This window comes from Cynoglossus semilaevis, chromosome 3 (genome assembly GCF_000523025.1).
Source record: "Cynoglossus semilaevis isolate Cse_v1.0 chromosome 3, Cse_v1.0, whole genome shotgun sequence".
NCBI classification, from domain to species: Eukaryota; Metazoa; Chordata; class Actinopteri; order Pleuronectiformes; family Cynoglossidae; genus Cynoglossus; species Cynoglossus semilaevis.
In genome coordinates, this window is record NC_024309.1 from 297,168 (window position 1) to 309,524 (window position 12,357).

Below are 12,357 nucleotides of genomic sequence, written 5' to 3' on the forward strand. Positions count from 1 at the left end.
CTCTGTGTATATATATATATATATATATATATATATATATATATATATGGCAGGTGATTATCACAGATATGTAGGGCAGGTGTGATAACCACTAATAGCTACACTATGGAACCACTAAAAAAAAAAAGTAATATCAACAAATCAATATCAAATGTTTGTGCTTCATTTAGTTGTTTTTTTAGAAGTTACAGAAGTTACTTGTGGTTAGGGTCCGAATTAAGCCTCTGCTATTTTGTATGCCAACGTCCATGGATCAGACTTTTCATCTCATCTCCCTATTGCTGGTTGTGTCAGCAGAATGTGGAAATGTAGAAATAAATAGTTATCATATATTTACCACTAAAGGTGCTTGTTTATTAACCACCAAGAGGTTGTTCATCTATATATATAGTTTGTATATATATACACATATATATATATACACACCACACACATATATATATATATATATATATATATATATATATACATACATATATATATATACACACACACACACACACACACAAATGACTTTTTGGTGACTAGAACTTTAGCACTACTTTACTATAATTATACTATAATTTACTACTATGTTGCTAAATTCTTCACTTTTTAGTCACATTTAAATGTATTGACTAGCAATAAGCATTTGGAGATGCGCTTGGGCCACAGAAGAAGTGCTCAATGTTCTTGGGTTACTGCAAGAGGAACACCCGTTCACTGATTCTATCACTGATATTACTGTATAGAGCAGGCATGGGCAAACTACGGTCTGGGGGCCAGATGAAGCCCGTTTGGCTTTTTATCTGGGGCCACCAAACTTGTCCAAATTATATAATTGATTTAAATTATTTATTTAAATTATTATTTTAATCATTATACCGCCTTCTTTTTGCTTGGTAAATGGATTGGTAATGAATTGTGGGTATTCACAGCAACACAGGATGTTCACTCCCTGCATCTCTCACCTTTTTGACTCCTCACTGTCTTCACATCTATAGGAGCTAAGTGCAGAAAAACACACAGGTAAACCTTTGGACTTCTTTATTATTTGGCTATGGCTTAATGCATGGAAAGAGTTTGTTTCTCTATTGGCTTTAATTAACATAAATAACTACACCTTTGCCATTCAACATATTAACACAGTGTTATTGTAACGTACATTTATAATTTCTTTATAAGATTTTTAATTTTCCTTTCCGTGTTTAACCTAATAACAAGCAAAAAATAATTTACATTAAGTTATTTATTTAATTCTAACATAAGTTGGGTTGTTTTTCATACTTTCATCTTCTGCTAACTCAAACCATATCAAAGCTCGAAACTTTATAACTCGAAACTTTTTGCTTAATTATAAATGTATTTCTAGACAGTAACGGATAATGTGTATATGTTGCAATTAAATGCTTGTCTTTGCAAAACAACACAAATACATTAAGTCACAAGAAGGTAATGTTGTAGTTGTATTTTTGCTCATTCAAATGTATTTTAAAAAAAGTTTTAGGCACAGAATTTCTATTCTTTCTAATGTTGTAGTATTTGTGCCATCCTGTGTAAGCAAGAATTGATAACGGGATATTAATCAACCACATTGTTTGTTATCTTTTGATGAATAGGATAAAGATTTTTTGTTTTATGTAATCATGCGACTGTACTGTATATTGCTTTGGATTTTTATTGTATTGTATTAGATTTTACTGAGAAATGTTTTTCTCCATAGATGTGACACATCAGCTCCAATCACCCAGCCAAGATTTAACACCATTTGTTCACCAGGTATCGGCTCAATCGCCAATACTGTGTACACATGACGTTGATGAGGAAAAGAAAGGTACATGTATCATATTCTCCTATTAAATATTCTGCCTTTTTACATGATCATACAATTGTAAATGATTTCAAAAAGGTAAAAGCCTTTTTACATGATCATACAATTGTAAGATTTAGTTCGAATGATTTCAAAAAGGTAAAAGGGTTTATAGCTCAGCCATTTGAAGGGTGTCAATTTTGGGACACATCATCAGTAGTGTACCTTTGAATCAGGGGGTGTTTCGGCCTTTCCACAATACACACCCTAATCAAAACTGCCCAACTACAGAGTGATCAAGCCTGAGCTTGTATCTTTACCCCAATCATGAGTGTTGCCTGTTGTTTAAGGTGGGAAGCCCATGCGACTATGCAAGGCAGGGGCATCCTCTCCCATGATTTAAGCCTAGGGCTAAACAGTTAACCCTCCTCCTCGAGGGATCTCACTTGGGTTCTCAAGTGGGAGGTAGAGTAGGTAGGGATAAGTGAGCGGGTCCTGGCAAGGATCCTTTCGTTTCACCCATACCTACTGGCGACTGATGTAATTATCTGTCACAAAGCCTGTCCATGGATACCAAGATCTTTTAGGAGCTCATGGTGGAAAAGTCACATCCTTCCATTCTTGTCTTCTATCCTCACTGTTGCGCTTCTGCTGCCAGTTCTGTGTAGCTCAGCTTCTTGCGCTTATAGGCCTATTCAACTGCATTCTCCCATGGGACCATAAGTTCTATGATGTTAACAGACTTCATTGAAGGGGAATACAAAGTCTGGTCTTTGGGTGGTTGCTAAAATCTCTGTTGGGAAAATAGTTGTTGGACAGGGTGGTTGCTAAAATCTCTGTTGGGAAGATAGTTGTTGGACAATATCAACTAGTGTCTTCCAATCCTGCGCCATGACTAGTTGTCCAGCTTCTGGTATGGTAGGGCATGGTTTGGCTTTCTCCGTCCCTCTACGACAGGCACGGCCCAGGTCCGGAGCAAATAGTCAGAGTATTCGTATGAACTAAAAATAATATTTTCTGAAAGTCATAAAGGCTAAAATGCTTAAGCCTTTTCTACCTCATCTACAGAGAAATGCAAGCATCGTAGGGAAAAGGCAGAAGTATAGTGATAATAGAAATGAATAAAACAATTTGGACACTTTTGGTGGGCCAGATTAAAAAGCCAATCGGGCATCCCCCGGGCTGTAGTTTGGACATGCTTGCTCTAGGATGAGTGTTGGTGCTTTGATGGGGTTGGTTGCTCTCAGGGGCGAGCAATTAATGGCATTTCTTTTACTCTCAAGAGCTGCTGCCAGACTCTTGATTACCTGGTTGTGCCTCTAGGTGCAGCAACCTTGTTTGAGGATGGCCTTGTAATGGTCCAAATGTGATGTTGAGAGTCGCTGGAGCTGGGCAGAGGGCACAAGTTGGGTCCTCGCCATACCACATGTTTTTATTTTATTTTTTATATTTTATTATTATGTATATGCATAAACTGAATATAGAAAGTGAGTAAGTAAGTCATCAAGTTAATTATTTCCAACTTACTTACTTTTACCATTAAGATAATCTTAAGTCATCTGTGCTTCCAACAGCACACCTCACTACTGTTGTACTATTCTCATACATGTCCTGCACCAAACTAACATACTTCTCTGCCACTCCTGACTTCCTCATACAAAACCACAATTCCTCCCTTGGCACTTTGTCATATGCCTTTTCTAGATCTACAAATACACAATGCAGCTCCTTCTGACCTTCCCTGTACTTCTCCATCAACATCCTCAAGGCAAATATTGCATCTGTGGTACTCTTCCTAGGCATGAAACCATACTGTTGTTCACAAATCTCCACTTCCTGCCTCAACCTAGCTTCAACTACTCGTTCCCAAATCTTCATTGTATGGCTCATCAACTTTATCCCTCTGTAGTTGTTACAACTCTGTGCATCACCCTTCTTATGAATTGGCACCAGAACACTTTTTCTCCACTCATCAGGCATCTTGCCAGTCTCTAAAATTCTGTTAAACAAACCAGTCAGGAAATTTACTGCCACTTCTCCTAAACACTTCCATACTTCCACTGGTATGTCATCAGGACCAACTGACTTTCCACTCTTCATCCTCTTCAGGGCTTTTCTAACTTCATCCTTTCTAACCTGATCTACCTTCTTCCTACTAGTCTCTGGCTCCTCGTTTCTACTTTCCCTTTCATTTTCCTCATTTAACAACTCCTCAAAGTATTCCTTCCATCTTCTCAGCACACTTTCCTCACTTGTGATCACATTCCCCTCTCTGTCCTTAATCAACCTCACCTGCTGCACATCCTTCCCAGCTTGATTTCTCTGTCTCGCCAATCTATACAACTCCTTTTCTCCTTCCTTTGTTTCCAAACTCTCGTACAACTCCTCATATGCCTTTTGTTTGACCTTGGCCACTTCCCTCTTCACCTCCCTTGTCCTCTCTTTGTACTCCAGTCTGTTCTCTTCTGTTCTGTCACTATCCCATCTCTTCTTCGCTAATCTCTTTCTCTGCACACTCTCCTGGATCTCATCATTCCACCACCAGGTCTCTTTGTCCTCCTTTCTCTGCCCAACGCACCTTCCTACCTGTCTCCCTAATCACTGCAGCTGTCTCCCAATCATCTGGGAATTCCTCACTCCTTACCTCCTTACTTCCTTCCAGAAGTCTTCACAACATGTCTCTTTCCTTAGTTTCCACCACTTAATCTTCTGCTCTTATTATTATATTGAATTGATTTTAGCAAGTAAGTACAGCAGAATGCGTTTTGCTGAAAAGTTACATTTAAGCAAATGTATTTTTGTTTATTTTAACTATATAAATAAAATTGACTTGACTGACTTGACAGATGTTCTTAAAAGCCCGATTATATCACACACAGAGCAAGCACAGGCTCCCATTCTAGCTTTTTCTTGAGTGCCACGGCTCGCTTTAAACAGAAAAACATCTCCAGAAGATCAAGACTCACATGTATGAAGTAGTAAATATTAAATGGAGAACATGAAGAAGAGGGAAAAAAAGGTAGAAGAGGAATTCTAGGTCAGAAAAGACACCCGTCAACCTATTAAAGCACTTCGGAGATAACACAAAGAATAAACGGGATTGCTCGTTGCAAGAAGGAAGGAAAGTATCAATATAGTGTAGTACTACTTGTCATTGTGACACAGCACACCACAAAATGTGACCTCTGCATTTTACCTATCACCAAAGTGAACAGTGGGCAGCTTTAAGCTGCCCGAGGAGCAGCGTGTGTCTCATCTCAGTGACAACTTGGAAGCTGGTGGACTCGAAGCTGAAACATTGTGGACACAACCCAGATTCCTTAACCACTAAGCCAACACAGCCCCGAAGACAGAGGCTGTGAGGGGACATAGGTTATATCGCTAAAGCCTGCCTTGAATGCTAGAAAGAACACTTCAGCCTCCTCCTCATTCAGCCTATAGTCCCCACTTGACCGTAACCTGAAAACCAAAACCAAAAAACTAAGCTGCACATAAGGATGCACATCCCCAAGTTCTGTAATCTTGGCCTCCAAATTTGAACAATGACTAAAAAAGGTTTAAAAACCAGGGCTTTTAGGATACCCTATGAAAGTTGGTTTGTTTGTACATTAGAGAGATGATGGGGATGTTAGGAGTTAGTGGTAGGGACCATCAGTGGTAACGGTACAGGGCTAGTAGATATTATAGAGAAATAATTAATGGGACTTCAAGATTCTATCCTGTTGGAGATGGAATAAATAAAAGTCTTCTCAGGCAGAGTTTCTAAAAGTGTACAAAGCAAGAAATAAAAAACAACTTAAGTGGATATGAAGCAAGGTAATGACAGAGAAGAACACGAATAATATGTGTGTGCTAATTAAACTGATGTAGATTTTCAGGAAGCAGAGATCAAAGACAAACAGTATATTGGACAAAGTGGAAAAACTATTGCTCAGGTTACAAGCTCCACACAACAATTGATTAAGAGGGAAGAGTAAGAAGAGATAGTGTAAGAAAAAAAAAAGTGTCAGACAACAAAGTGGGAAGAATATAATAACTTAACTTATCCTTAAAAACACACTAAACTCCCTCCCTTCACTTCTTATAATCCTCAAGGGAGTGGAAGAGAATGTTTTGACTTGATGTCAGAAATTGTGCATTAAGAAATGTGACCTACATTAAAAAAAAAAGATACCACAGGTGACTTCAATCTCATTTTTTTAACTATAGAAAAGCTATAAAATACAATATCAATTTGCCTTTTATCTCTTCCTTTGTCGCACTAACATTAACCAACCTATAGTCACGTCACAAACAACCTGAAATACTTTACACAAACAAATCCAATGCCTTAAGTTACTTTTCAAGTTGTCATGGGTATGGAGAGGACCCAATAGCACCGTGGTCTTTTTATTTTTTAACAGGCTCACTGCAGTTAGCACAGGTTGACGAGTGACTGGGAAACAACAGGCAAGGATCATAGTCAGGGACAGAAGGCTGGTGAGCTTACTGGGGCTGAGAAGAGGCAAAGGTCAAGGGCAGGTCAGGTCGAGATCAGAGAAGCAGTCAGAAAACAAAAGCTGGAAGGTCTGCATGGGAGCGATGTTAATGTGGCAAGGAGTGAAAGGAGTGCATCTGTGTATACATATACTGGGTAGATCAGTCGTGCTGATGCAGAGGTGGACGTTTCCACTGCAAAGAAACAGACTGTGGCACAAATGTCCAATGTCAAGAAATGTGCTAATACATCACAGCTATACGAACCAGATAAAAACTACATTAGGTACACGTTATATACAACAAGAGAAATTATTATCTTTATGGTAACGATTGTATTCATTAAATTATATCCACATTGTGCAAAATGTCAAGTTACCTTTTTTATGGTAACGATTGTATTCATTAAATCATATCCACATTGTACAAAATGTCAAGTTATTACTTACTTTCATTGCCACTCCAAATACTTCATAACACAATTTCCTCAACCTGTTGAGTAACATTTTTGTTCTATGTAACTGAATGAAACACAAACATATAAGTACAATATTGTTTTAATGTGCCCACATTTGACAATATTTGTCATATTTTTCAGCAACATTCGCCATTGAGATAAATGTGGAGCATGACCAGAAAACAGGACAAAAACGAGTGATATCTACAGGTTCCATTACTCCGGACATCGTCCAGCGAAGAGGCTTCAAAGTGTTTGAAGATGGGCGCAAATCTGTGTACGCGTTACATCCTGATAATGCTGAGAGCCGCTTTTCAGCAGTTGAAGAGATGACATTGAGGGAAGTAGAAGATCTGCTGCATCAAGCAAGCGAGAACAGGTTTCCATTCGAGGTACAATATCACGACCCTGTCTATGCCATTGCTTACGCAGGAAGTAGCAGGCCATCAAAATCCAACATGCAAAATAAAACACAGAAAACAACAGTGAAGTCCAGCTCCTGCCAGGGCAACGTGCTATGCAAAAGTTCATCTCAAATCCAAAGAGAAGAAACTCAGCCCAGCAAACATGATGTTGAACAACAGGAGTCCATTTTGTGCATGCCAGGAGAAGAGACAAAACATTCCTACTGCCACAATCCAGGACAATGTACGACTATATCAAGTATCCACAACTATATGGACAGGTATCCAGGTCTAGGCCAAAGTCTCAGTGATACCATGACTGATAAAAGGGATGAAAGATGGTCCGAAGATGTGCTTACACCCAGTCAGGGTGTCAAAAGCAACAGTCCTTCAGTCCTGGAAACTAAAAATGATTCTGATACTGGTCTAGGAACCACAGGTACTCAAAACTATCAGTCATCCCTCTATGTAGGCAGTGTTGCTTCTCCTGTACTTCACACCACCTTGCCTAGTGAGATAGATGGAGTCACTTTAGTCTTCATGGGTTATGAAAATGCAGAGGATAAGGAGGAAGAAGACGTGCAGGCAGAGTTGGTTATTATTGCAAACAGTGATGAGGAAGATAATGGAGCTCACTACATGAGGGAGGAAAACACAGTAGAGGATTGTTTCCATCCAGATGGATACAAAAGCAAAGTCTTTCAACCCAGCACAGGAATAGCAAAAGTTGTAGGCTCCAAAGACATTCTTGAGTACTGGGAGGATGCGGAGCTCCACAAGCCTACGTTTATCCACAAGTCCAGAAAGTTGTAAGGTTGGAGAGACGCATAAAGATGCAAACAGCGCCAACATTAACACCAAGAACAAAAAAACTCATACTGAAGCATTTACCTGCAGTCTTACTAATAGTAATAATTTAAAAAGTCATTCCACTGTTTAAATTATTGCTTAAATAATTTCAATATACGCCGTTAAAACTCGCCAACTAATTTCGCTTTCTTTCATTTGTCTTGTTTTTTTGACCTTTTTGTCATTAATTATGGTTTCCAAGCATAAATTAATCTTGATGTTTTTATGTATTGGTACTTACCCCTTGGCTTTGTCTAGTGCAAAGTGAATTGAAATACTATTGAGCACCTGGTTATATCTATTTATTTATTTGTATAAACTACTGTATGAGTTGCTGGCACCAGCATTCTGCATACGATCCACTGATTATCAAAATAGAATAATAAAATGAGATGTTCTACTGTCATCTAGTGACTTGAGGCTTGTTTATCATTAAAGCATTAATAAAGACCTCTCGCCTGACACCTCACCGTGACCCTTGCATTAATAAAGACAGTATACTGAAAGTTGCCTCTCGCCTGACACCTCACCGCGACCCTCCAGAGGGGTCTGCCCCATTGTTTGAGAAGAAACACAAAGTGTTGGTCTAACATTCAGGAATAAACTAAAGGTAAAACAAGAAAAAGCAAACAGAAGAAAAAAAGCACTCTCCAACACGTAGTCAAACCACGTTGGACCAAACGCAGTCTGCTACTGCAGTTAAAGGTATGAGTGGCAAAGACAAGAATGGCACAGAAGGACATAGTGCGGCTCAATACTCTCCTTAAATCCCTGCTCAAGAGATTAGGCAGTCACCACTCACTTACGCTCACCTTGAGCTGGAGAGAGACAGCACAACCACAGGCCAAAAGGGCGCCCATCGTCTAAAAAAGGGGTCTCAGACTGGCGGCCCGGGGGCCAAGTGCGGCCCGCAGTACAATATTTTGTGGCCCGCCCCTTAATATGAAGGTATAATATTAGTGTCCGCGCGCCGTCCCTTGTCGGGGCTAGGCTAATCTACACCAGCTTCGTGCACTTCACGCTTGCAACAACAGCACGGCGTGTAATGAACAGCCAGACAGCATTTGCCTTTGCGCTTGCCATCTATCGTACTTTCTACCACAAATGTCATGATCAAGCGCAAAAATAACAGCGATGTTACCGGGCTGTTTATCGTGTACGCTGCTGTTACAGATAGAAGCGTGTGACGGAGCACCTGTAGGTGCTCTGACATTCCCCGACCGGCTAAACACTTGTTTGAAACGTGAAACAAGAGCGCTACTAAGCGGAATCAATGAGATTTTGTCATACCCCAGTCATGTCTTCATCAAAGCCTGCAGTGAAGAGAAAGGTTGGTGACGAGCACAGACAAGAAAAATGGGATACGCAGAGATGATATTTTGAAGCTACAGAAGGAATTTGATCACAGATTTGAAGACTTCAAGACGCACAGAGCCACTTTTCAAATTTTTGCAGACCCCTTTACCTTTGATGTGCAAGATGCCCCTCCTGTGCTTCAAATGGAGCTCAATGACCTGCAATGCAACTCTGACCTCAAAGCCAAGTTCTAGGAGATGAGTGAAAAAAGCAGACAAGCATGGGCCATTTTTGAGAGAATTGCCCCCCAACTTCCCTGAGCTGAATTTCAATAAGTCCAAGTACAGGTCCAGACTTACTGATGATCATCTTCAAGCCATACTGAGGGTCTCAACTTCTTCCTCTCTCAAGCCAAATGTGGTTCAGATTTGTGAAAAGAAGCGCTGTCAAGTATCTGGCAGCAAGGAGTAGGCAAGATGAGCCATGTTCAGAAGAACCATTCATGATTTTCACTCAATGTTCCATTCATGTTCAAAACACTTCATGTTTAGAAGAAATCATTAAAACTGTTAACTGTTAACATTTGAGGACTTTTTTTTTTGCTTTATTGTGGAATCCCTTATGCGGCCCACCCCCACCCAGACTCTGCCTCCAGCGGCCCCCAGGTTAATTGAGTTTGAGACCCCTGGTCTAAAACATATTTTTTCATGTAGTTGTGTTTGAGTTTTAGCTTAGGTCCCAAGTTATTCCCAAATGTATTTATCCATTGTAATGCATTTTAAACAATGAAAAAACTCATGTGACCCAATTGTTTCAATGTAATTTAAATAATCATGACCAAAAAAATTATCATTATCATCATAAAAAAATTTATTGTAATTCCGCCATTTTTTTAAAGTACAGTGGAACTTCTGTTTTCGAACTTAATTCGTTCCTGAAGGCTGTTCGTGAACGAAAAACTTTGAAAACCGAAACAATCTTTCCCATAGATTTATCCATTCCTGTAACCTGGTTGATCTCTTATTCAAACTTTTTCAACAGTATTTTGTGTCCAGGTTCATACATGAAACCAATGAAAATAATTAGGTCGAAACTGAACTGAATAAAGAATAAATAGCTATAAATGGGAAAGGCAATTTCATTCACCCTTACCGGTGCTGAGGAGTCATGATCAAATAAAACAAAAATCAATTTCCGAAATGCAGTTGCGGGCCAACTGCTTTTTGTTGATCCAGATCAGTAGCACCTTTTCCACTTCTTCTAATGTCTGATATCTTTTCTTGGTAATCACAGTCACTCCTTTGGCAACCTTAGCTTCTTTTATTGCTTCCTTGTTCTTGATGATGGTACAAACTATATAGCATACTGTAAAAGCCAGATCAAGCTTTGTTTCTGTTTTTAAGCACCTTAAACAGCGACAGCAAAAATGAGAGTGAGAATTAAAAAATAAAGGCCTCCTTTGCAATATTATTATCATAAATTCATTTTTCACCAACCCATTATTTGTCTCTTGTTAAACATTTACAGCTTTGGACTATATGCTATGTTACATTTCATTCATTCCGTCTTCATCCCCCGGCAATTGCACTAGATTATGGTAACTCCATGCAAATTACTATAGGCAGACAACTGTTTTTTTAACTGTGTCTTTATCTGGACAGTGGACCTGAATGAGAGACGTTGTTGAGGGACCTAGACTTCGAGGGAAGCTAAAGATGCTGCTCTTACAGTAAACTAAAGAAAAATAGAGAGACCTTAATTTGCCTAAGAGAACTCCTAAGGATTATTAAAGATAAAGATAGAATAGAGAATCTATCTATCTATCTATCTATCTATCTATCTCTGTCTGTCCGTCCGTCCGTCCATCTATCAGTCTATCAATCCATCAATCCATCCATCTATCCTTCTGATCTATGGCACTTGTAAGTTGGAACATTAAATATTGATGCAGAGATCTTAGCGTCTTTGAAAAATGTATTCTCCACACTGTGATCAATGTATACAAAAAAAAGATAAAGATAGAATAACGAATAAGAATCTATCTATCTATCTATCTATCTATCTATCTATCTATCTATCTATCTATCTATCTATCTATCTATCTATTTATCTATCTATCTATGTCTGTCTGTCTGTCTGTCCGTCCGTCCATCTATCAGTCCATCAATCCATCAATCCATCCATCTATCCTTCTGATTTATGGCACTTGTAAGTTGGAACATTAAGCATTGACGCAGAGATCTTAGCTTCATTGAAAAATATATTCTTCACAATGTGATCAATGTATACAAAAAAATATATTGTCTGTAAATCAGTTTACATTAACCTCCTTGCCCTTGATGGTTCATGGCTTAGTCCAAATTCTGACTTTTCCAAAGTCCACTACCATTTCCTTCTTCACAAGTAAAATCAACTAGGTTTCTTAAAGCATACCACGAAAATGACCAGCAGACAAACCGTACCACATATTTTTATATGTATATATGTATTAAATATATATGTATATTTATACTACACAAAACGTGTATATATTGTGTATATGTATATACATGTGTGTGTGTTAATCCCTCGGGAGTTCCCTTCGGGAAATTTAGGCTCCAGCAGCACCAAAACAACAGTAAAAACACACAAATAGGTAAAATACAATAAAATACATACATGAGTAGCAGCACAAAATGGAAAACCTGAACAGTGGATGTTAGTAAATTAGTAGGTTAGTAGAAGTAGATAGATAGTGTTAGTAGTATTAGTAGATTAGCAGGTAATTATTGTTGCCTTGTATGGTGTTGTTGATGGCAATCGCAATTATTATTTATTATTGTATTTCAATTATACCATTGTTAGGTTGCTGCCACGTTACCACTGAGGTGCTCTGAGCATAGCACCGCCCCACTTGCTGCTCGACGGGCGCTTAAAGCTGCCCATTGTTCACTTTGGTGATGGGTTAAATGCAGAGGTCAAATTTTGTTGTGTGCAGTGGTGTGTGTCACAATGACAAGGAGTTCACTTTCCTTTCCTTTCCTTGTTAACCATTGTTATATATATATATATACATATATGTTATATATCTTGAACAGGTATATAAT

At 38.8% G+C, this 12,357-nt stretch overlaps 1 protein-coding gene across 2 annotated transcripts in view; it reads left to right on the forward strand.

The window, feature by feature from the left end:
* Nucleotides 1-12,357, forward strand: part of palmdb (palmdelphin b) — a 41,426-nt gene that overhangs the window by 14,304 nt on the left and 14,765 nt on the right. The window contains exons 6-8 of one of the 2 annotated variants that reach the window (XM_008307359.3): nt 984-1,008; nt 1,703-1,813; nt 6,864-8,378. The exons of the other annotated variant lie outside the window; for it this stretch is intronic. Coding sequence (XP_008305581.2) covers nt 984-1,008; nt 1,703-1,813; nt 6,864-7,939 — 1,212 coding nt within the window. The 3' untranslated portion in view covers nt 7,940-8,378. Of the gene's footprint in view, nt 1-983; nt 1,009-1,702; nt 1,814-6,863; nt 8,379-12,357 lie in introns of those variants that run through there. 2 annotated transcript variants of the gene reach the window in all.